This window comes from Phascolarctos cinereus, unplaced genomic scaffold, assembly GCF_003287225.1.
Source record: "Phascolarctos cinereus isolate Bilbo 61053 unplaced genomic scaffold, phaCin_HiC Scaffold_2;HRSCAF=192, whole genome shotgun sequence".
NCBI lineage: Eukaryota > Metazoa > Chordata > Mammalia > Diprotodontia > Phascolarctidae > Phascolarctos > Phascolarctos cinereus.
In genome coordinates this window covers 242,532,911-242,559,395 of record NW_027555625.1, presented here as the reverse complement: position 1 = coordinate 242,559,395, position 26,485 = coordinate 242,532,911, and the positions used below count along the sequence as shown (strand labels likewise).

The 26,485-nt window shown below is 40.9% G+C and overlaps 1 protein-coding gene across 1 annotated transcript in view; it reads right to left on the bottom strand.

The window, feature by feature from the left end:
- Nucleotides 1-24,042, bottom strand: part of GNAS (GNAS complex locus) — a 289,283-nt gene extending 265,241 nt beyond the window's left edge. The window contains exon 1 of the mRNA XM_078149881.1: nt 23,317-24,042. Within this exon, the coding sequence (XP_078006007.1) occupies nt 23,317-23,848 (532 nt within the window). The 5' untranslated portion in view covers nt 23,849-24,042. The remainder of the gene's footprint in view (nt 1-23,316) is intronic.
- Between the last annotated feature and the right edge of the window lie 2,443 nt (nt 24,043-26,485).

Sequence of the window (26,485 nt, the reverse complement as noted above, 5' to 3'; positions counted from 1 at the left end):
AGCAGACAGTATGTTACAGAACAAACAGATTTGGCTTTGGAGTCAGAAACTGTGGATTTGAGTTCTAGTTCTGCCATGCACTAGCTATGCCGTCCTGGGCAAGTCATTAACATCTTTTGAGCCTCAGTTTATTCTGTCTATAAAAACATTACCTTTATCCCTTCTACATCAAGGCGAGCTAGGGACATGGTGCCCTACAATCTGGAAAATCTTCGTAAAATGTTTTTGGCCTTCCCTTTGTAACAAAGAGTAAGTCTGAATTATTATGGTATTAAAAGATAAAATATGTTGATACTATACAATACTAACCAAATATTTTATGCATTTCTGACTTTCTAAACTTTTTCTGTGTCTTCTGCTGGCCTTTGGGTGTCATCTGAAGCTTCTACAAAACTCCCCCAAAATTCCTATTTCATTTCCTATGGCAACCTGTGATATATCAAAACCGTGATGGGGAAAGTCGAGATGTGGAAGGAATAACTGTAGATGATTTATACAACAGCACTACATGATTTCTAAGGTCCCTTTCACTAACAGCCTTTGTCTCTGTGCCTTTATATAGGCTCTCCCCCATACTTGGAATGAATGCTCTTCTGCCTCACCACCCCCTCTTTGGTCCCTTTGTTGTACAGTCATTTCTAGCTATTCATGACCACATTTGGGATTTTCCCCATGGTTTGCCATTTCCTTCTCTAGCTCATTTTAAAGATGAGGAAACTGAGGCAAATGGGGTAAGTGACTCACCCAGGGTCACACAGCTAGTAAGTGTCTGAGGCCAGATTTGAACCCAGGAAAGTGAATCTCCCTGACTCCTGACCTGGAGCTCGATTCACTGCACCACCTCACTGCCCTTAGAATCCCTAGTTACCTTCAAAACTTAGCTAAAATGGGGCAGCTAGGTGGCACAGTGGATAGAGCATCAGCCCTGGATTCAGGAGGATCTGAGTTCAAATCTGGCCTCAGACAAATAACACTTACTAGCTGTGTGACCCTGGGCAAATCACTTAACCCCATTGCCTAGCCAATAAAAACCAAAAAAACAAAATTTAGCTAAAACACCGCCTTCTCCTACATGGGGCTTTCTTGATTCCCCTAGTTCCTAAAGCCTTCTTCACCCCCAAAAAATTATCTTGTAGTTATTTTTTATTTACTCATATGAATACACGTCCCCCTCTTTAGAATATAAGCTCCTTAAATTCAAGGAGTGGTTCTTTTTTTGTATCCTCAGTGCCTAGCACAATTCTTATCACATAGCAGGCACTTAATAAATGTTCACAGGTTAATTATCATCCATTTTAATTACCTATCATCTATTGATATTATCTTTTTTACAGAGGAGGAAACTGAGGCTCAGAGAGGTTGAATGTTTTCTCCATAGCCACATACAAGTAAGGGTCAGAGCCAGGAATAAAAGCCATGTCTTCTGACTCCACACCCAGGGCCCTCTCTTTCCATTCTTCCTGGCTACCTCTGCTCTTCCAGATAGCACTTCTAACTAAAAGTCCCCTTGCTGGCTTCAGAAGGATCCCAGACCTTCCCAACACCACTGAAGTCCAGCCTAACAGGGTCATCGGAGGTCACCTGTGTTTCTGGGACTTTTTTTGGTACCAACACACAAAGTAAGTGCCCTGCATTACTTCGTATTATTATTGGCTTAGCCCTAACGATAAAAACCATTTCCACAGATGTTTCTGGCTAAGCTTTCAGCAGGGTGGAGTGACCTCAATGCAAGTCCAGAAAATTCATACAATTACAGAATTTTAGAGCTTGAAGGGACCTTAGAGACCATGCAGTCCCAAGATTTCTTAACTATTTTTTTTTTGTTTCATGGACCCTATTTGGAATCTGGTAAAGCTGCTGGACCCCTTTTTAGGAATCAAGTTTTTAAATAGTTGAAGGAAGTGCTCAATTTCAGAACACAGAAAATAAAGAAGTACATCCTCCCATCCAAGTTAATGCATCTCCTGAAATATATCCATAGATCTCCACAATTGTCTATCACTTTTATTTTCTTATATTTTCTGTATATTCACTAGAGCAAAGTTAAAGTGTTGTTAAAGTAGACATAATCTTATTGTTAAAGGCTAATCTAACCTGTACCCCCACTTCACAAATGTGGAAACTGAGACACAGAAAGAATAAGTGATTTGCCCAAGCTCACACAGAAGCTGACCAATGGCAGACTCAGGCCTCCTGATTTCTAGGTCCTGTGTCTTTTTCACTATCCTATAATTTTAGTGCACTAAGCAAATATCAAAGAGACACAGCTACTGCCTTCCTCCCACTAAAAGTATTTTAAAAAATAGGAAAACAATCCCATATATTCCTCTTTTCAGAATTCTGGGCAAACACTCCATTCAACTCTGCCATTTCCATAGTGTTTTAAGGTGTTACCATTGCTTTCTCCACAACAATCCTGTGAGCTAGATCTTATAAATCTTTATGATCCCCATTTTACAGGTGGAGAGTATGATGGTTAGAAGTAAAGTGATTTTGACTTGTCTTAGGTCACCCACCTTAGCAGGAGCTGGGACTCTGTACGTAGGTTCTCTCACTTTAATTATGGTCCCTCTCCACCACTACTCTGCCCATAGCAATGAAGACAACAAAGAGTTGCTGTAGTTTCAGGATACAAAGTGACCGAAGATAAATTCTTCAGAAAGAGATATCTGGATATTTAATGGTGACTAGATGGTACAGTGAATGGAGTCATGAAGTCATGAAGACCTGAGTTCAAATCCTGCCTAGCTCTGTGACTGTAAGCAAGTTACTTCACCTTGGTCTGCCTCGGTTTCCTCAACTGTAAAATGAGTATAATAACAGCACCTACCTTTCAGGGTTGTTGTAAGGATCAAATGGAATAATATTTGTAAAATGCTTAGCACAGTGCCTGGCACATAGTAGACATTTAATAAATACTTATTCCTTCCCTTCACTCGCTCCCTGGTAGTGTATATTCCTGAGGTCCCTGTTTTTAAAATGGGGCCACTTTCATGCCAGTCCATCTTAAAACTGACCCTGCCCATTTGGTTTGCAAAATGAAAATCGCCGACATACTCACTTTTTAGCAGCAGAAAAGAAAGACATAAAACCACATAAATATCATGTAAAGTGATCTTTTTTCCTAAGTGTATGTTTATTGTGCATGAAAAAGTAGATTTAATTACAAATGGCTGGAAGTTTCCTAACAGTCCAGTATTTTTATTTTATTTTATTTTATTTTTCAAAAGCTAAGGTCTGGCCTAAGTTTTTGGGTTGCACTGTGAGTCTTCTAAGCATTTCCTTGGAAAGATGTTGCACTCAGTCCCAGGCAAAAAGTCAAAATCAACATTCCAAAAACATGGCCTGTATCATTTCCAGGACTCTGCAGCATCGAGGTATACTTAGGGGGAACTCAGCAAAACTGACTCCTGTGCTGTTTGACTTTCTACATGAAGCTAGTCTTCAGAGGAGGAAGTTTATATTTCAAATGGTGTTTTTAACTACATGTGGTCAAAAGCATAACTTATTAGACTACCAAGCTATTCCCTACCCCTCTTCCCCTCCGTGAGTAATCCTAATGGTTTTACACTTAGATACATGTGATTGCCTCTTTTAAAAAAAATACTTGAAAATGGAATTTTTAAAGAATTAAATCCCAGGTGTATCTATGAACTGAAAGGATGAAGAATAGGAGGAAGAAAACAAGCTATAATTAATTTTGAAAAAATAAATTCTTCCCCTTGGCTTAGGCTTCTAGAAGTTTCTCTAACATTTACTAAAAGCAAACACTTTCTAGAGTCTGGCTCATTTACCTTTAGCTATCTGGGGCCACAGAGTAGTTGATAATATGCATCTTTGTAGCTATAGGAGCTTCTTAAGTCACAAACTGGTATCTCTATTACCCAAAGAAAACCAGCCAAAGCCAGGGATGAGACTCTGGACCAGATGCCAGGAAAGCACAATGCTGAGAATGTACTTGGCCAAAGAGACGATGCAACTGTCCTAAGCAGGGACACCCACCCACCATCTTTGTGGTATGAGAAAGTTCAGATATGGAAAAAAAAATCCTGGCACTGTTTTCTGGTGCAACTGCCTTTGTTGCAGCTGTCCTGTTTCCCAAATGCTTAATTTACTTTTCCGAGGACCTGTGCATGGGCGTTCAGAGGTCTGCCTCAAGTGTGTCTCCTTGCATTGAAAAGTAAATTTCTAAAGGGTATGTGGGTTTGTTTTGAGCAGCTGCAGTTGCACAGAGGGCACAGAACCAATGGGAAATAACAACCAGTTCCACAGCCCTAGTAGAATATACTTCGTTGTGTGTGGACATGCCTTATTTTGTGTAGATGTGCACAATTAGCAATATTACTGAAGAGTGATTCTGCACTGCTGGAAGTATTGTACAGAACATATGAAAAAAGGGGCAGGATATGTAAGCAGGGTCCACAAATGGGTTGTCTGCAGAATTTTGTTCTTCACAGTTTTTCAGGTCTCCAAGGAGATGAGTTAATTTAGCATAGAAGACAGAAGGAAAGAATATGATTCCAGACAAAGCGACTTAAATGGCAATGCTTTTAGGAATAAAACCTAGGTGTAATGGAAAGATCACTGGATTAAGAACCAGGGTTTTTGAACTGAGATGCAATCTAAGCTCTGCCACCAACTCTGGGCAAGTCACTCCCCTCCCTGGATCTCATTTTCCTCATCTATAAAATGTAGGGAGTTTGGCATAATGTAAAAGGAACTGGCTTTGGACTCAGAGGGTCTGGTTTCAAATCAACTTTTGACTTTTAAAAGCTCTATGACCCTTGGCAAGTCAATGAATTGATCTGGGCCATCATTCTCAACCTCTTTATTCCCCTCCCACCAGAACCTTGGACTCTGCCTCCTGGAAATACCCTGGGCTCTGATGGGTAATCACTTTCACACTACCAGTCACTTCTCAGCCATGCTCCAAAATGAGCGTACCAATCACCTCTCTTCCTGGCTCTCCTTAATGTGTTATCTTTCCTTCTTAGAGTGGAAGCTCCTTGATGGTAAGAATTTCCTTGCTGTCTTGTATTTGTATCCTCTGTGCTTAGCACAGTGCCTGGCACATAGTAAGTACTTCATAAATACTTTTGTCATTCTGTTTACTCATTTGTAAAATACAGGGGGTTAGCTTAGATAGCATCTGAGATTCTTTTTAGCTCTACATCTATGATTTATGCGGGTACAGGGAACAGGAAAGATGTAGAGGATCTCTAAGGTCTCTTCTAACTCTAGCAAACCAGGACTTTAAACACATTTGAATGCTGATTAAACTTGATTCATTGATGAGCTATGAGACTGACTTGGTTAATTTCAGTCCAAGGTCAACTCATTATTTTTTCTACTCTGAAATAAGAATTACTCTTCAGAGTCACCTTGGGATATTTCATGCTTTCTTATCTCAATAGAGATTTCTGCAACAAGACTTTGGATCAGAGATATAGTACGATTTAAGTGGATAAAAGCACTTTCATTTGGATGCTGCCAATAAAACAGTACAGACAGTCTTTCTTCTAAAGAAAACAAAAAAAAATCAAAAACAAATAAAAATAAGTAACCTCCATCTAACATAATCAGGATTTCATATCTATATCTTCTAACTACAATCCTATAGACATAAATGCTGATTAGTTTTGCTCTTATAAATTCAAAATTTGTGCTAATTGGCACTGTTGAGAATGGGTTGAAGTCTACCTCTCTTAACTCATTACCTATGAAGGAAGGCCTAGCTAAACAAATTAATGGTGAATAAAATCATAAGTAAATTATTTAACCTATATGACCAAATTACTTTCAAAGATTTACCTGGATAACAGTAATGGGTTGGCTACAAATGAGACTTGTCTATTCACTAATGAAATGTTCTAATAACAATTTGTTGGCAGCCAGTTGGAGGACATACATTACTCTATGTCCTTGAAGAATTTCAAAAACACATTTTTTTTTAAAAAGAGGCATTTTACAATTCAGGCAGGTCTTCCCCTTAATTGGTCTAAATGGGTGCATTTTTTTCCTCCATATTTTCAAAATGTTAATTGACTTACAATCTGAGTAAAATTAACTCTTCACTTGCTTGCTTTTACTTTGTTGAATTACTTAGAGTTTAAACCAACTTCTTTTGAATGTTGATGGATCTCAGTGTGGAAGCACAGTAACATTCCAGGGCTTGCTCCAATCAGCACAATATCATCTGCAAATAGGTTCACCTGGAGAATCTCACCAGCTATGTGGAATCCCTTTTCCACCAGGACTTTGCACAAAACATCCAACAGGACATTGGCAATCACTTAGGTTGAACATGATTCCCCACTGAGTAAGAGGAAGGACTAGAAATGTGATTTCATTGGCATAGGGAACTCCTGGGTGAGGAAACTCCCTCCACCAAGGGTGGTACCTTCTTTGCAACTGAAGTCTTATAGCATTGCCCAGGGCACTAAGAAGTTAAGTGACTTGCTCAGGATCACACTATCAGCACGTTACAGAGGTGAGATTTAAACCCAAGTTTTCCTTGCTAGGTTTTGAGTCCATTCAAATGTTTTACTTAATTTTGGTACTCAGAAGACTTTTGAAATATAGTTATCTCTTCCACATTATGATTTTCCCCATTGCAGTTTCAATAAATCATAGGTTGACATAAGAAATTAAATAGGAATTTGGAGAGAGTTTTGTGGAAGCCATTGATGCCACTTGAAGGCCAACAGATGACCCAGAAGAATTCTTAACCCAAATTTTACAATAAGGTACTGTAAACACCCCATAAAAGAAAAAGAAAAAATTCAGACTTCTTCTCTGGTACAAAGGAAGGGCCAAAAAATTTTATACAGATTTTCCACGTCTTGGGGGTACTACACTCCTACCTCCTGAGATGTGGAAGGGATAACTGCATTCAAAGAATCAGAGAAAGGCCCTTAAAGTGACAGTTGGATCTTCCATGCAAGATTTATGAAAGAACATGGATAGGTTGTGATCTCTGCTGATGGAGAGAGTACTCAAACTGATGTGATCAGAGATCCACTTAAGTTCAGAATGTTGAGCAGCATGTCAGATCTAAGGCAGTAATCCTTTGAGGTGTACTAGATGTATAACCCTGAAGGGGGCTCCTAAGTTCCAAACTTTCATCCTAAAGGGTAACAGGCATTGAATGAAAACCAGGCTCCATTTTTTTGTTGCTACTGTTGTTTTTTTCTAAGCATCTTCATCTAAGGAAAGCCAGACTACATTAAGAATGGGAACTGAGTCTTAAAAAATTTTGAGTGAGTACTCTATGCACTCAGAAACACAGAAAAGTCAATTCACTTGGGTACAAGTCATAGGGAGCCTGAAGGGCAGTGAGATAGATGAAATATCCCTCTTTCTATCTCTCTTAACAGAACCCCAGGTCTATATTCTTGCAGTTCCTTATGTCACAATAACTTTTTGGATTTTTTTTTATTACAAACCAAAAGTATCAGCCAATTTCATCCCCTCCCCTTCTATGTTCAACCCACATATCATCATATTTGCCTCAGCTGTGGTCTAAGTCTGATGACAAAAACAATTAACTAGCTAAAGAAGAAACGAGGCTGAAGATGAAGATACTGAAAAGTGAGGCATCCCTGCCTGAATGGAACCAAAAAGAACAATGGAGATCTGAAGTTGGTAAAATTTAGATTTTAGCATGGCTAGAAATATGTGGTTTTAGATTCTAATTTCATTAAAGGATTTAATTTGTCATATAAACAAAGCACATATTAGTTTGACATGATGTGCCTAGTGACTGAGAATAAAGTATGAATCAGACAATCTCCTCCCACGAGACCAAATCACCTCAAATATCACTACAATCATAAGATAATAGGATTTAGAGATAAAAAAAGACCTTAGACAGTCATTTATGAATTATTAGAACTGGAAGGAAATTTAGATCACCTCTAGTACAGTCTTCTTATCTTACAGATGAAGAAACTGAGGTCTAGAGAGGGGAAGTGACTCACCTTTCATAGGATCACTGTGTAAGAGGGAGGAAGGGGGAGAGGGGGAGAGAGGGAGAGAGAGAGAGAGAGAGAGAGAGAGAGAGAGAGAGAGAGAGAGAGAGAGAGAGAGAGAGAGAGAGAGAGAGAGAGAGAGAGAGAGAGAGAGAAGGGAGGGACAGAAGGAAGGAGGGAAGGAGGAAGGGGGGAAAGAGAGAGAAAAAGAGAGTTCTAAACTATAATCACAACAGCATGCATTTTTATAGCATAAAATGTTTGTGAGGTAGGCAATATGAGTAGCATTAAATCCATTTTACAACTGAAGAAGTGAGGCCAAGAGAAATGAAATCATTGACCAAGGTCATATATCTAGTAAGTGTCAGAGTTAGAATTCAAACTCAAGTCTCTCAACTGCAGAAACAGTGCTATACTTTCATGAAACACAGTTGGAACACTTACTCAGTAATCAGATATGTTGACAATATTGTAGTTTTTTGTTTTTATTGTTGACAGATGACAGAACTACTGTATATAGAATGTAATAAAAAAGTAAAGATATGGGTCAATAAACAAAATAAAGATCTTAAGAGTTTCTGAAAAATGCAAATTTCTTGAATGTATAACAAGTAAGATATACTTGAGTTATTAAAGACAACTTTCAATGCAGGGACACACACTTATTAAGCACCTACTATGTTTCAGTTACTGTGCTAAGTGCTGGATATTCAAATAGAACAGATGAAACAATCTCTGTTCTCAAAGAGTATTGTAATATATCAGTGACCTTGGATTTTCCCAGGCTAAGGCAGAAAAGTACATGCTCTAGTAGTCTCTACCAAGCCAGAAGAGCTTCAGGTGCAGGCCTAGCAATGGAGAGGAATAATGTCTACTAAAGTTTGTAAGGGCTGTGATCTGCCCTGATAGAGGGATTATCCATATGGATGAAACCACAGATCTCTAAAGCAAGGCCTCAGTGATGCTAGGATGGAAAACATTGTTCCATCATTAGGTTAAGACACTGTTTATATTAAGCAGAGGGGCTATTATTTTTATCATGCCCTGGGCAGTATTCTGTGGTTCAAATATCCTGCAGCTCAATAGGAAAGAGACCACAGGAAACATTTATTTCAGATTTTATGACGAAAAACAATTAATGCATGGACTAGCTAGCTACTTTGCCCTGCTATGAGGTTCTCATTCCTTAGTATATGCTCCCTTCTTTCCTTGCAGGCTTACACCATCTCTATTTGGATATTTTAGTGGCTGTTGATTCCTAGGAACTCCCTGGGACAATGTGATCTTTCCCTGAACATCTTCCTCCCTTCCACTGTCTCAATGCCCCAGGAGGTGTTAAGCCGCTGAACTCTGAATTCCCCATGCTTCTTCACACTAGCCATCTTGCTCTGAGAAATATCATTAAATCAACACTATTACTGTTTATGGAAAGTTATGTTAATTGACTTTTCCACTCAACACCTCAGTGACTGTTCAGACCAAAACACATTTCCATGGTCACCATTCTCCTAGGTCTTATCTCCCCCATTAGAATGTGAGTTCCTTGAATTCAAGTACTGTCTCAATTTTGTATTTGTATCCCCAGTGCTTAGCATAGTGCCTGTTACAGAGAAGGCACTTAAGTAACATTTTTTATTCATTCATTCATTCATCTATTCCTTGTATAATTCCCAGACTGGTCATCTAGCTTAGCCGAGGTCATATGGTACTGACTTAAAGGATCTAGGAAATGAAAGGGATAAAGGAGGGATAAAGGAATAAAACCTAGAAGTAGCACACAATATATGACACCTCTTCAAGACAAAGAAAATCAATTTGTTTAAATCTCATCATTTCTCTCTAGCATGCTCTATTCCATGAATGTAGCCTTGATAGGATCCCTGCTAACAAGCCATATTCTTCTTGCCTATGAAAATGTCTCTTCTCTACTGCTGTGGCTGATCTAAGTTAACCAGATATGAAGAGAAAATTATTTTACAAATGGAATATTATTGCACTGTAAAAACTAGTAAACATGAACAATCAAAGAAATGTGGTTAAGACATACTAAGTAATGCAGGGTAAAGAAAGAATCAGAGCATACTGTGTACTGCATAAAAAGGGAGTAATAGCAAAATTGAATGAAGATGCAGGCGAAAAAAGAATTGAACAAGGGATATAGACACAGGTACAATAATACTGTCATACTTTCTTTTTATCCAACTTTAATTCAGAGCTGATAGTTTTATTTGTGATTTAATTTCTTGGGGGAGTGCTTATTTTTCTTCTGGGTGGGGATGGATCTTAAGTTTGTACAAAAGTTGTTTTTAAAAACTGGACCTATAGGTCATAAAACAAGAGCTGGAAGGGCCTCAGAAGGACCATAGTCCTACACTTTCATTTTGCAAACGAAGAAACTGAGGTCTAGGGAGGTTAAACCCCTTGTCCAAGGTGTGACAAAGGTAGTAACCGAAGGAGGTGAGATTTGAATCCTGTTTCTTAGACTCTTTAGCCTGGGTTTTTCCCACTGTGTTAGGTTTCTTGTTTCTTGTCTCTGATTTTGAATCTACTACCTCAGATTAAAGGGGCTACTCATTAGAAATCCTTCAAAGGTGGCATGTATGTTTTAACTTGACAAAACAAAATGAAATCAGATTTCCATCAGTAAAAAGATAGCTGCAAGAGAGATTTTTCCTGTGAAGAGGAGGGCTGTGTAAATGAGAATGTAACCTTTACAGATCACTGTGCTAAAGACATTTCATAAAGCTATCTACAATGTATCTCTCTTCAATGCCTCTACAATGTCAGTTTGAGAGACATAATAGAAGTGAACCAATCCAAGGCTGGCTTAGTGCTGAAGGACAGGCTACAGGTGGCTGAAAGTGATCAGTCAGAATCCCATTAACACTGCATCTAATGCTTCCTAGAAATGGCCAAGCCCAAGTAGGAAAGATAAAATGAAATTCTGCTTCTTTCATGCACTGCTGGGAACATGTAAATCTCCAGGCCCAGTAAGAGCTCATCTCAATTTTCTAAGTGGGAACTTGTCATAAGAAATGTGCTTTTGAAACTACTTAAGAAAATTATTGAAAAATTACCCCCAGAAGACTTATGTGTAGTGACAAAGAGTGAAGTAATCAGAACCAGAAAAACTACATACCCAAATGACTCCACCAATGTAAATGGAAACAACAATAACAAAAATGAAAGTGAACGCTTTGTGATCATAAGCTTAGCCCCAGAGAAGACATGAAATAATGTACCTGCCTCTCTCTTTTAGATAGAAAGAGAGGTAGAGAGCTATGGCTGTGAAACACCATGCATACAGTCAGAGTAGGCTGATGTATTCATTAGTTTGCTAAAGAATGCTCCCCCACCCCATTCCTAGTTTCCCCTGGCTTCCTGCAAGACTCAGCTCAAATTCCACCTTCTGAAAAAGATTTTTTTCCCCCAGTCCCCTCAGCAGTTGGTGTCTTTTCTTCTGAGCCTATGTCCCATCTGCTCTGTATATTTACATGTTGTTTCCTCAGTTAGAATGGGAGCTCTTGAAGGGCAGAGACTATCTTGTTCTTTCTTTGTATCCCCAAGGGTTTGATACAGGACCTGGTAGTGTTGTTGTTGTTGTTGTTGAGTCATTTTTCAGTCTTATCTGACTCTTCGTGGCCCCATTTGGGGTTTTCTTGTTAAAGACACTAGAGTGATTTGCCACTTCCTTCTCCAGCTCATTTTACAGATGAGGAAACTGAGGCAAACAGGGTTAAGCAACTTGTCCAGGGTCACACAGCTAATAGGTATCTGAGCCCAGATTGGAACTCAGGAAAATGAATTTTCCTGATGCCAGCCTGACATTATCCATTGTGCCACCTAGCTGCCCTGGTACACAGCAAGCATTTAATAAATGACTGTTGACTGACTATAAGAAATAGCTCACTGGATAAGGAAGGAGAGATATATTCAGAAATGAAAGTGCTATACAAAATAAATAAATAAATAGATTATAAAAAATAAAAGTAACTTTCCAAAGAAAAGCAATCAATTATCTAGGGCCTGGAGGAGAAAACAAAATTGAGGACAGAATGATGCTCCTTTTGGTTGATCCTTCTAAAATCCCTCAACTACCTTTGAACTTTACTCTTGTTGAAGGACTAGCTTCCACACAATTGGTATTTTCAGATATATGGCCTCATGCCATTCTTCTTAGATATCCTTCCGGTCTGACTTCCATTTTCACCAAGGCTCCATTTCAGTTATTGACTTCTCATATGGAGCCACAAAACAATGGATTCCCTACAACTGTCAAGTGCTCTTTACTATTTTCCTTGGAAAGAAACATAATCATCAATCTACGTAAGGCCTGAGATAGAAGACAATATGATATGGGGTTGGATCTGAACAAAATGATTATGTTTGTTTAACTCCAAGAAATATAGCGATATAATAATAATTGACATTTATGCAGTGCTTTTAAGTTCTCAAAACATTTGATACACATTATCTTATTTGAATCTCACAACCATATAGTTGATAGGGCAGGAATTATTATTCCCATTTTATTGACGAGAAAACTGAAGTTCAGAGACATGATAAGGCCTGTTTGCGGTCACAAAGAGGTCTTCCTAAATACAAAGTGAGCACCTGAGAGTTGGAATGGTTAAGGCTGCTATTCTCCCACTGTTCAGGCCATACAGAGAGGATGCGGTGAATAAAACCAACAGAATCTTTTCAGACAGGTCTGATTCAGCCAGTATTCAATTAAACAACAAGTATTTACTAAACACCTACTCTGTGTTAGACACTGTATTAGGCACTAGGCATATAAGACAAAAATGTAACAGTCTGCCCCCAAGGATCTTACATTCTATTAGGAAGAAACAACCTAAGAATGTAGGAACATAAAAACATAAGTTTGGAGTTGGAAGAGTGCTAAGAGGTTATCTACTCCAAACCCTTATTTTATAGGTGAGGAATTCAAGAGACCAAGGCAAATTAAGCATTTGCCCAAAGTCATACAGGTAGGAAGTGTCAGAGGTGAGATCTGAACCCAGATCCTGTGTGTACATAGCATTTAAAGGGAAAATATGTACCAATTAACTTCCAAAGAAGGGAGAGGGAATTGCAACTATTGGGACAAGCTTCCCAGAAGAAGTAGCATTTAGGCTGCATCTTGAAGAAAGCCAAAGATTCTCTTAGGCACAGGTAATAGTTTAGTACATTCCAGTGATTTAAGAATGTCAAACTGTTATTGTGTGGAGGATGACTCCACGGAAACAGGGAGTCCGACAAAGAAGACATTACAACAGTCCAGGTAAGAGATGGTGAGGCTTCATCTAGGTTGACGGCCATGTAAACTGAGAGAAGAGAATGGATGCAAGATATAATGTACAGGCAGAATCAATAAAACTTGGTGATTGATTAGATGTGAAGGGGCAAGTGAGGGTGAAGAGTTGAGGATTATGCTGGGGTTTCCAATCCAGGTGTCTGGGACAATGGTGGTACTCCCAACAAAAATGGAGAAGTTAGGAAGACGGGAGGCCTTGGCCGGGGAGGGGTGGGGTGGAGTGGGGAAGACACTAAGTACTGTTCTGGATATGTTTCGTTTGAGATGCTTTCATGATATCTAGTTGCAGATATTCAATAGGTATTTGATCATATGGCCCTGGAGTTCAGGTAAAAGTCTAGAGCTGGACCAGGGAGTCATACGCATATAGGTAATAATAGCTGAACCCATGGAAGCCTGTGAGATCACCTACGTTGAGAGTTCAGAGAGAAAAGAGAAGAAGGCTTCGGACAGAGATCTGGAAGGGTACGAACAGTGTCCTTACCACAGGAGTGAGACAAGGATAATGATCCCAAAAAGGAGAATGAAAAAGAGGAGTCAGAAAGGTAGGAAGAGAACCAAGAAACAGTAATGTCATGAAAATTTAATAAGAAATAATAATGGCAGTTACCCCTTTGGCTACAGCCCATATCATCTCCAGAGATCCTAGAGACCAGCACTATACCACAGACTATAACTAACTTGAGGGATGTTTCATGCCCTGTTGGAAAAGAGCCAGGAGAGGGAGTCCAACACTGGGCCAAGAGTTGTGTTGATGTGATCAGTGATGTTGGAATTCAAACAATGAAAAAACCAAATAGTTATGTTAATTTCACGATTCATTAGGAATATAGGGAGATGGGAAGTTGAAGAAGGGTGTGCCCAGTGAGAATACATATGTTTACCAAAGGTAAAAGAGAGAAAGAGTGTGGGACTAAATTTCCCTTACCACTTTTATACTTAGGACCATGTTAGAGCTCAAAGGGAACTTAGAGGTGATCTAGGTGACCCCTTAATTTTTTAAGGGTGAGGAAACCCAGGTCCAAAGAGGGGAAATCATTTACTTGTCAAGGTCACACATTAAGTTTGTGTCATGATTAGGACTTGAAACTGTATCCCTGACTCAAATCCAGTGCTTTTGTCATTAGAACTAATGAAATAGAATACAAAATAGTAGAATTTGAAGAATACAAGTTTGGTGAGACCTTAATGTAGTCAGTAACCTGCTTAAGGGAGGGAAATCAGGACTTTTTCAACTCTGTATCCCTTTCACAGTCTTTACCCAATAAGCATAGATTTAGAGCTGGAAGAGACCTTGGAGGTTACATATACATACTACAACATTCTCATTTTATTGATAAGGAAACTGAGTTTGCATGGCTTGAATGACTTGTCCAGGGTCACACAGGTAGGAAGTGGCACAACCAGTGTCGGAACTGTCATCCTCTGATTCCAAAGCTGGTTCAATTTCTTCTTCACTGCTTCTCTATGATTGGCACTTAATGTCTGTAGAACTGAACTAAGGGTAATACTTTGAAATAATACAGAAAAACCCCAACATAAACCATTTATCATCTGGCCAGTTTCTCTTCTCTTAAGAACTTTGCTTATCTTAATGACACCCCTTATGATTAAGACATGTTTATGCTTTTGTCGACATCAGGAGGCAGTAGAGTACTGAGTAAATAGACTAGTTCTTGTCAAGTATCTGACTCTTATTAACTGTGTAATCTTGAATAAATCATCTCATCTCTCTGGAAAAAAACAAACCGATGAATCTGCAAAGTCAGTGCAAACTTACTGGGTCTTCGAAGAAGGACTGACATTTATACAGCACTGTATAGTTTATGAAGAACTTTCCTCACAACATGCCTGTGAAGTAGCCAGAACCCATATGATTTTCCCTTTGCTATAGAAAATGAAACTAAGGCTCAAAAAGTTGTGACATGTCCAGGGTCAGTTAGTGAGTCATTCAACAAGCATTATTAAGTACTTATTATGTGCCAGGCTCTGTACTAAGTGCAGGGGATACAAAGAAAGGCAAAAAAAAAAAGTCCCTGCTCCCAAGGAGCTTACTGTCTAATGGGGAAGACGACATACAAACAATTACAGATAAACAAGAAATATGCAAGATAAACTGGAGAAAATCACTACCAGGCAAGAAGTGCTCCCAAGACTTAAACCCACAGTCTTCTGATGCCAATCAGACGTTCCTTTCACTACGTCTGCCCCTAACCAAAGTGAAGACTCTTCACTCTCTTTCTTGGCAGCAGGAATCTATGAATGACTTTTTATTGTTATTGATGAAAATTGAGTCTTGAAGGTAAACCATTTAATTTTAAATGCAGTAATTTAGTTGTTTCCCTTTTCTCTCTGACCAATTAAGCAGTAACTACTAACCCAGGTCTAGTGCTTCCGTGGAAAGTGTGCTAGGGATTTAGAAATGTCCTCTGATGATGCATTAGCACAAAAGGTATTACTATTTTGATGGGCATACCGTATTACTTGATGCTGGCAATGGTGCTATTGGCTAATGGAGTACACAAAATGCTGATCAGCTAAATGCAAGTCTTTTTCAACTTCCTAAGAGGCAGGTAGGTGGTGCAGTGGATAAAATTCTGGGTCTAAGGTGAAGACGACCTGAATTCAAATTTAGCCTCAGACTCGTACTACCCAAGCAAGTCACTTAACTTCTGTCTGCCTCTTTCCTCAACTGTAAAACTGCGATAACAACAGCACCTACTCATAAGGTTATTGAGGGAATCTAATGAGATAATACTTGTAAATCACTTAGCATAGTACCCAGCACATAGCAGTTGTTTAAAATCATTCACTAACATGTGTGTGTATGTGTGTGTGTGTAAGTGTGTGTGTGTGTGTGTGTGTGTGTGTAATCAGTTGATTATTGGTCTATCTTAATATAATGTATTTTAAATGGAAGAGTAACAATTTATGTTCCTGGGGGCACTTTTTTAAACTATAAATATTTTTGTACATTTTTTTTTACCATTTTTGCGAATGTAGAGCAAAATCAGTATATAGCATAGTAAAGTGAAAGAATCCTGGATTTGTACTCAGAGGACCTGAGTCTGAATCCTGGTTCTACTACTTTACACCTGTGTGAATTCAGACAAATCCTTTAGCCCCTCTGGGCTACAGTTTCCTCATCTGTAAAACAAGGTCCTAATTAGATGACATCCAAGTTTCCTTCTAAATCTATGGTGCTATCTCTGAATTTCAGCAACACATTTGACAAAGCTCCTCACAATAAGCTTGTGAACAAGTTAGAGAGGTTTGGGCTGGATAACACCATTAGATTCAGAACTGCTTGAATGGCTAGATCCAGAGAATAGTGTTTAATGGGTGGAAAGGAACCTGAAGGACAGTTTCTAGCGGGAAGAGTCTTTTTGGCCTTATTTCATTCACTATTTTCTATCAGTAACTTAGATGAAGAGAGATGAGAACTATCTTCCAGTATCTGAAGGAGTGATATGCATAAGAGGAATTCAGTGGTATACTTAGCTGGGGGAGATAGCTAATACTTTGGATGACAGAAGTAGGATCCATAAATATCAACAGGCTATTAAAAATAGATGAAATCTAATAAGATGAAATTTTATAGGGATAAATACAAAGTCTGACACTTGGATTAAACACAATAACAATTACACAACCAGAGGATAAAGAGATGTGGCTAGAATGAAAAAGACTTGGAGGTTCTATTGAGAGCTCAATATGGGATGGTAATATACCATGACGTTATGATGTCACACTGCATTAACAGAAGCATAGTATCCACAATCAGACAAGTGACAGTCACACTTCGAGATTTCTTGTGATTGCAATTTCATTCTCTCAAAAGGGAATGGAAGAAGTATGGGGTGGGGGGGTAACCCATTATTCCACATCTTAACTTTTTGTTCAAATGGCTGGTCAAAGCTTAGTTACCAAACCCCAAGTTAGTAATTTGGGAAGGAGATACAACCGTTATAGCAAACTTGTCCAAAGAATATGATAAGTGAAATAATTTCAAGCTGAGAAACCTCTGGGTCAATTTAAACAAGGAAAGGTGTTATAATGGAACTACAGCACTATGAGGCAGTCAGTACCTGATCTCTCCATGCTTTCTCTGGCATCTTCAACAGCATAGGCCCCATGGTAGGGGACATCAGATAGATGGGTATCAGGCACTTGGCTATGGTATGATCATCTCTAGAGTATTGTGTTCAGTTCTATGAAACACATCTTAAGAAAGATCTTAAGAAGCTTAAGAATATTCAAAGGAGGGTTACAGAGAGGGAAACAGTAAATCATTCCATCTAAATATCGGCTGAAAGAATTGGGAGTATTTAGTTTGGAAAAGAGGACTGAAGGGGGAGAGACTGATGATTGTCTTCATGTTTCTGAAGGGCTGTCATATGAAAGAAGGATCTGAATTGCTCAGCTGCAGAGAGAAGATCTGAGAGCACTGGGTACAAGTTAAAGAAAGGCAGACTTTGGCTCAATATAACTTACTTAACAATTAGAACCACTGAAAAGGAGAATGAGTTGCCACTGGGGTGGGGGAGAATGCTGAGATCCCCACTTCTGGAGGTCTTCAGCAGGCTGACTGGTAGTTACTTGTTAGCAATGTTAGAAGTGATTCTTGCTCTGGCTCGTGTGGAAGTAAATGAGCTCTGATTGCTCTTCCATCTTAGATATAATGACTCCACAGACAAATAAGTGAACTACAAAAATTTGCAGAGATAAGAAATCAAAAAGTTGATAACAAAGGCTGCTTTGATAACCAAGACTGTGGCAATGAAATAAATATCTACATTGTACGACTATCAAAACCCCAAAACAAAAAAAAATGCAGATGTGAAAATAGCTATTTCCAACTTAGACTGACTTCTGGTGTACAATGTATATCAATATTACCAATTTTAAAAAAACTTAATTTTACAGCTTGCAAAGACATGTCCCTATAAAATGATTAATTTGAATAGCCTCCCTAAAAATAATTGCTTATAAAAGGGGAAAGTGAAAATTGTTATATCTTACAAGCCTAATTAGTATGTCCAGTGTTTACTACAGTGCCTGGCATATAACAGGTGCTTAATGAATGTTTATTAATTGACTATTGGTTGACTAATATCCAACATTGCTCCAAATTATAAAAGTTATAAGTTAGTTGTAATTCTGTTAGATTAAAAATAAAATTTATCTAAAATGCAGAAGTATTTAAAATCATCCTTTATGTTTACTGTGGTCCCACTAAAATATCTTTCTTGTCCTTCACAATACACAAGATTGCACCACCTTTCTCAATGCCTCTGTAAAGCTAGAATGGACTCCTTCCTCACTTCAGCTTCCTAGAATCCCTAGCTTCTTTCAAAGCTCAATTCATCAGGCCTTTCCTGATATTTCTAGTTCAGGGGTTCTCAAATTGGGTCTACGGAACCCCAAGGGTCAATGAACTTGGATTGGGAAAAATTACATCTTTATTTTCACTATCTTCTAATTGAAATTTAGCATTTCCTTTAATTTTAAAAAATTATTCTGAGAAGAGGACCAGATGTTTCACCAGATTGCCAAAAAAGGTTAACAATCCTTGCTCTAGCTGCTAGTGTCTCTCCTGTCCTTTGAAATCACCTGGAATTTACTTTGTACATATATTTGTGTGGGGGGGGGGCAGGAGAGGTTTCCACCTATAGAATGTAAGCTCCTTGAGGAGGACTGTTTTATTTTTCTCTTTATAGCTCCTGGGCTTAAAAAATATTTGTGTATTGACTTGGTACCATTTTTTTACTTTTTTTTTCTGTCTGGACCAGTAATTTCATAGAAAAAAAAAACAAATGTGGCAAATCCTTCCACTGATGCCAATTAGCAATTGTAAATTATAGTTTTAGAGAGCTGCCACTTGCACTAAATAATAATTAATAACGGCTAGCATTTATACAGCACTTCAAGGTAGCAAGGCACTTTTTAAAATGTCATTTGATCCTCACAGTAGCCTTGGGTGGTAGGTGCTTATTATTATCTGTATTTTACCAATGAAGAAACCGAGGCAAATAGTGGTTGTGAATTGCCCAGGATCACACAGCTACTAAGTGTCTGAGGCAACATTTGAACTCAGGTCACCTGAGTCCAGGTCCAGGGCTCTATCTGCTCTGCTCTTTAAGCTGCCTGTATAATTTAAGTGACTTGCTTATGGTCATGAAGCTAAAATGTGGCAGAGACAAACCTTGAATTCAGATCTTTCCAAGGCTAGCCCTAGATCTACTCCATTATGTCATTAGTTGCTGCTATTACTGGCTATTTAACAAGATGATTTTAAAAGATTTGACTACAAAGATTTTCCTGATGGTTTGTCTTAAAGGAAAGAATTCCATCGTATATATTGTCAGGCTCAGCTGACACATTGGTTAGTTTTGCTGAACTGCTCTTCCCTCCCCATCTTGTTTTTTTATTCTTTGTTACACAGAACAGCTCTCTTGGTATGGAAGAAGGGACAGATATATTTAGAAATGAAGATGATATAAAAGTGAAACATCAATAAAAATTTTGAAAATGAAACAAAAGTTTCCACAGCTACAGAAAGTCTGAGGACACACTAGATTATAATGACATGATACTTTTATTTGCCCATATTAATAGCAGAACTAGCACCCATACTCTATGAAAATTCATTTTCTCTATGAAAATTTCTACTTTAGGTTAATTTCTTTTTACAAGGAAAAAGGGGTGGGGTCAATTTCAGAGGGCTTTATCTTAGCCTAGTTTTTTACGTCAAACAGCGGTGTCAAACTCATAGAGAAATGGATCCCTGAGGGCTGCATATTGACTTAGAAAACCACAAATTAACATTATCTCTTTTGTATTGTAATTTTATTCATTTTGCTAAATATTTCTCAATTACATTTTAATCTGGTTCAGGCTGTATTTCTAAGTGTGGTAGGCCACATGCCCTCAGAGGCATGTTTGACACCCCTGGTGTAAATCTCTGGTTTGGGTAAGTGACATGCCTCTGCTTTCCCTAATAGGTTGCAGAATTGTCATAGCTACCATAGGGTTGGAAGGGATTTTAGAACATAGAATAAAAGCACTGGAAAAGTACTTTAAACCACCGAGACAGAATATCCCAACCTGAAAGAACCTTAGAGAGCCAATCTAACCCTGTCACTCTTCAAATTAAGAAAATAAGACCCATATAGGCTGTACAGCTAGTTAATGGAAGAATCAGGATTAGAAACTCGGTTTCCTCCCTCAGTCCACAGTGTTCTTCACATTACACCCCTCTGCTGCCTCTCTGAACTCTGCTCTGAATATTGAAATTCCATGCACATGAAAACAGCTGCTGTTTGAAAAATGGTGATTAGGATGGTATCATTTTTCAGGGTCTGTTGGCTCAGTACAGTTTCAGACCTACTTCATTCCCATATGAAAGTATATTTCCTAACATACCACAATATATTATTATTGCCCTTCATAATAAATAATGTTGTCACACCTTGATACATTGTGATGCACAGCAGAGCTAAAATATCATTACAGTATATGGTGTATTGTTGATAATGTTATCAAGAAGAGCAGTAATATAGTAGAGAAGTAGTGTAGGTGATGCGTTGGATAAAGTGCTAAGCATGGAGTCAGGAAGACCAGAGTTCAAATGTAGCCTCAGACATTTACTAGTTGTGTGATCCTGAGCAAGTCACTTAATCCTGTTTGTCTCAGTTTCCTCATCTGTAAAATGAAGGAAATGACAAACTGCTCCAGTATTTTTGCCAAGATAACCCCAAATGGGGTCACAACACCACCAACTAACAACAATGACAACAAAGTGTGGTGCAGAGGAGAGAGTGATGGTAGGAATTAGGAAAGCAAACCCTTGGGAGTTCTTACAGAATAAGGAATATATCACCAGGAACTGAGATGGCATTTCTTCACTTCAGAAATTTTCATCTCAGAATTGCTTATTTCTGAAGTACAAGCTGTTATAACAGAACCGTAAATCTGGACAGTTAGAGTTTAAAAAAAGAAAGCAGAATTGAGGGAGATAGAGGAGAAAGGGAACCCTTCTAGCCTGACACCTGGATTTTTTAAGGGAAAATGTCATTCATTATGGACAATTCCAAGAGTCTCCTATTCATAATGAATACGCTTTTTTTCACAGCCACCACAGGTTTTACCTTAGCTCTCCTTTGTCCTTTTTCCAAGCCACTTGGAAAATACACCTCATATGTTGTAATTCATGTTTTACATGTTCCACAAGTCACATACACTGTCACACTACTGAGATACACTCCAAGAACAAGATCCAATTTCACATGATTTGATTTAATTACTCCTCCAAGTCCCCCTATTATTACATTTTACTCTAAAAATGAAAATGACTCCCCAAGGGGGGAAAAAGCAAACAGAATGTCTGAGAACATGTACAACAATTTTTATAAAATGTGTGCGGAAAAATCCACTTTCATTCCTGGTCACAAGACCATCTATCTTTTAGCTGCATATACACAGCAAACTTAAGCTATCCAGTATTTTAAAAGCATTAACAGATGTAGGGCCACTCCCACCTATTTAGAATCGCAGAATCACAAGGAATCTAGTTCTGTGGCTTCTACAGAAATGCCAGTAAGTAGTGGTGGAGCTATTTAGCGCCTGATATAACAGCCTGGCACGGCAACCTCCTCCTACACCCCCCCCATCCCAACCCTCCCACTTAAATCAGGCTGCAGAGTTGGGAGTCTAGAGAATCTGCTGCCTTCTGGTCTTTCATCTGACTCAGAACCATGTTAAGCATTTAAACCAAGGAACCAAACTACCTGAATATCTGCAAGAAGATGGGAATGATGGTGAGAGGCAAAGGAACAAAGGAGAAGGAAATAGAGGCAAAGGAGTATGCTGTTGGGAAAACTGCCTTTTTTTTTTTCTGTCCACTAACCAGGCCAAAACCTCTCTATGCTCTCTATGCAAGCCTTGGCATCCAGGATGAGAAATCCTGACGCTTAATACCCCTTGACTTTAAAGCTTCCAGCTGCGGTGCGCTTGGGATCCAGTGCAAAGAGTGTGAAGTGGGGACTGAAAGTTTTGCATGAGATAGAAAAATAATTGAAAGTCTGTTTCTAGTAAGCAAACACTAAACCTGAACAACCCGAGGCCCCGTTTCCTTAGCTGGGGTGATTTAGATGGTATGTGTAGATCAGCTGTACCCTCAGCTCCGGGTCCAAATTACTCTGGGGTTCGTTCCATGGGTGCTGGAAAGGACACACTCTGTAGGTTTTCCACCACCACTCGATGTCAAACAGGCGGCGGGTTTTCATTCACGTGTGCTACCCCAAACCTCCACCGTTCCAACGCCGCTCCTCAGAGGCCAACACAGCAGCTGCCCCTAACATCCCCACTCCCAGCCCCCAAACATCCACACGTCCTTCTCCAAACCTTCCCCCCACCCTCCTCCTTCCGGGCTCAGCCCATCTCGACCGGCTATTTCCAACACTGAGGCTCATTGTAGCGCTCTGCCCCAGCTGGGGCCGAAAGATCTCCGCCCTATCCCCCGCCCCCACCCATCTCTTTCCACCACCGTAACTACCACCACTACCACCACCACTACCACCACCACCACAAGCAACCATCCCCCTCCACATCCCCTGCCCCACCCCCTCCTTGGACACAGCTCGGAGCGCGGGCTGCCTCTACCCAGCCTCCATCAGGACCCCGCCCCACGACAGCACTTGGGGTGAGGGTTCCCTCTCACTCTTACCCCAATAACAAGACAAGCTAGTCTCCCACCTTCCCCCCGCCACCTCACCCCACAGGCCACAGTATCCCTCCTCCTCACTCTTCTTGAGGGTGGGCTTGGGGACCCAGAAACACATCGTCTCACGGCTGTCAGGGGCCTGGGCTGGCACTTGCGGCCCCCAGCACTGGGCATGCTCTCCCCTCCACCCCCATCCCCGGCTTGACCGGTGAGCGCCGAGCAGTCCAGACTGCTCCCCCTTATCCGAGCGCCCCTGACAGAACCCCCCGCGCCCCCGACCCCCGGGACAAAGCCAGTAGCCTCACCCAGCAGCAGCAGCCGGTGGGTCTGCCTATATTCGCGCTTCTCCGCCTTCAGGCTCTTGTCGATGCCTTTGCTTCGCTTTCTCTCTGCCTTCAGCCGGGCCAGCTCCAGCTCCCGCAGCCGGCTCCGCGACTGAGGGTCGCCCGAGTCCGGCTGCTGTCCCCCGGGGAGGTCGCCAGTTTCCAGCGCGACTGCGGGGCCCCGGCCGCTGTAGGAGATGGAGGGGTGATGGGCGCCCAGGATCCGGGCTCGGAGGCTGTAGCACATCCCCATGGCTCTGGGAGAGGGACGCGCGGCTCTCCCGCGAGCGAGCGAGTGAGCGCACACTCCCCGGGAGGACACACACACCGCGCGCGCACACACACACCACACACACACTCTCTCCCTGGCCCTTTCGTTCCCTTGCTCACTAGCACACGCCCGGGCAAGGAGAGCAGGCTGCGGGCTTAGCTCCCCGCCCCTCCCCTTCCCCTCTCGCCCGGCCCCCCGGCCCCCCTCCCGCCCCCTCCGGTCACTCTGGCCAGACGAGTCCATGCGCTCAGCTCCGGGTGCTGCCTGCTCTGCCTGGGTTACCCAGTCTGCCCCGGCTTCGTAATCGGCGGGGAGCCGGCGGGACCTGAGGATGTTCCGCCCCTTCCCTGGCGGAGAGTGCAGACTGCAGAGAAGAGAGGGGGGACTAGGGCGGGGGTGACCGTCGTAGGGGGTTCTGACGCCTCTCTTTCCGGATTGATCGCCTCTCTCTCCACCAGCCCAAGAGCCAGAAAGCGACAGCCACTTCACACCCCACGTGATCAGGACATGTTTACCGTATTTCTTCCGAACGGGTGGGGAAGTGGCGGCGGCTGCAGTTCTGGCCAGGCCTGCAGCCTCCCAAACCTCCTCCTCTTGGTCCGGCCCAGCCCTGCCCCCGGGAGGCTTCGGCCCCACGTCTCGAAACCACTGCCTGGGCAGCCGCAAGAGGAGCAGGCTGTATCCTTAAACCAGAGACCCACAGGTGGCCTTGCCCTCCCCTTAGGGCCATTAGATACCCAGAGAAAATGACATTTGACTTTTGAATTTTTAAGCATCTCATATTATATACACGCATTGGCTGGTGGCCGTCCCTTCCCCTCCGCTTGGATGAGAGAAAAGACAAAGGAATCAGTGCCCTCAGACTAGGCCACTGCCTGGCCATACTGAAATCCGTGCAAAGGGGGGAGCAAAGGACCCCTATGCCTGTCAGGTTTTTTTTTTGTAACTATTATTTATATGGCCACATTCAAAGCAGTCCAGCCAGGCCAGTGATCGTTTCTCTTTGGGGGAGAACACTGAGTCTTGGAGAGCCCCTTTCGTGTGCCCCTCCTCCCTTAGTGCTGATTTTTAACCAATCATTGCTGACCTTTTCTCCACTACCCCCACCCCCAGGAGAGGGAAGGTCAGGTGCTTTCTTCTTGATTTCTCCTTTAAGGAAACTGAGTCATAGAGAAGTGGAGTAGGTGACGTCTAAATAGGAAGTGTAATGGAGATGGAACCTAGATCTAGGTCTCCATTCCTTTGAGCAGCTGGAGTTTGCTAAGGCCCTTGTCTGGTTTAGGTTCTTTTGCTTTTTGTTTTTTTGAGAAACCTTTTGCACGCTTTCCTAAACGGGTTGGACGGACAGTTGAGGTTCTAGAACTTTAGGATTGTAGTATAGTCCAATAAACATTTTTATAATGCTGTGAGAGAGTCTGTCCAGTCTCTGAGCTCAAAAAGCTTATAATCTTACAATATGACATGGAGAGGACTATTAAAAACAACAACAACAACAAAAAACAGAAGAAAGATTCTTTCCCTAAGCCATCCCAAGACAACACCTGATAATTGTTGCTTCTTTACATTCAAGGCATCCCCATTCTACCTTGGTCCTGCCTATTCTTCAATGAACGTCAATATTATCTCTTTAAAGGATGGCTCAGGTCTCTATCAACCTCTTTTAATTCTCTTCCATGTCTTAGACTAACTCAATTCTTGAACATTTCATAGCTGCCATCATTTATAGAAATTCATGTCAGAAATCAGAGCAGAAAAGCTATGGTTATGGGGCAGCTAGGTGGCACATAAAGCTCCAGCCTTGAAGTCAGGAGGACCTGAGTTCAAATTTGGCCTCAGACACATGAGTAGCTGTGTGATCTTGAGCAAGTCACTTAACCCCCATTGCCTCACCAAAAAGCAAAAAGCAAAAAAAAAAAAAAGCTATGGTTTGAATTGGGGATGTTGGGGAGGGAGGAGAATCCTCTTATTGCCTGCCTCCATAGACAATCATGGGCCTCCACAGACAGTCATGAAAGCCTGACTCTTCTCGAAGCTGGTCAGGAGCAATTCACTTCCTCAATAGGTGATGAAATGTTAGAGCAGGATGGAGCTTTACAGATCATTTTACTGAGGGGGAAAGCTAAGGCCCTAAGTTACACAGCTGGTTAACTGAAAATGCCAGAACCAATTAAATTCAACAAATATTTATTAAACATCATACTACATTCATGGAAGAAATGCAATATGATATAGTCGCGAGAGAGCCATTTTCAGTTAGCAAGCCCTGGATTCAAGTCCTACATCAGATACATACTGGTGTTTGTGACTCTGGGCAAGTCATTTAACCTCTCATTGTACCAGACAACTTTCTAAGATAGAAGTCATAAAGAAGGTGCCAGTCTGCATGGGTAGAGGGAATTTCCTTTACCTATATCAATAAAAAGACAGATATGGTCTCTGTTTTCCACCAAAATATTGATGGCACTACATTGAGTGCTGGGGATACAAAGAAAAACTAAACAGCCCTTGCCTTCATATTCTATCTGAGTGATACAACAGGTACACAGGGGAGGGAAGAGGTAACTTGAGGAATGAGAGGAAGTAGTACTCAAACTAACCCTTGAATAAAAGGAGGTGGGGGGGGGAAAGCAGTGTGTTCTAGATCTGGGAGATAGCCCATGTGGAGACATGAAGAAAGGAGATGATATACTGATCTAACCTTGAGAAGCTACTACTGGACTCCCAGGGGCTTGGGTACTGTACTCTGCCTGTTCTTTGCCCAACCATGTGTTTTGGAGGGGGTTCAGTGCTGGAGAGCCTGGCTTCAAATGAAAGTAGGGCTAGGCTCCCTGTTCACACACTTTCATTACTTAAACTCTCATCCCAACACCGTGGGGATGA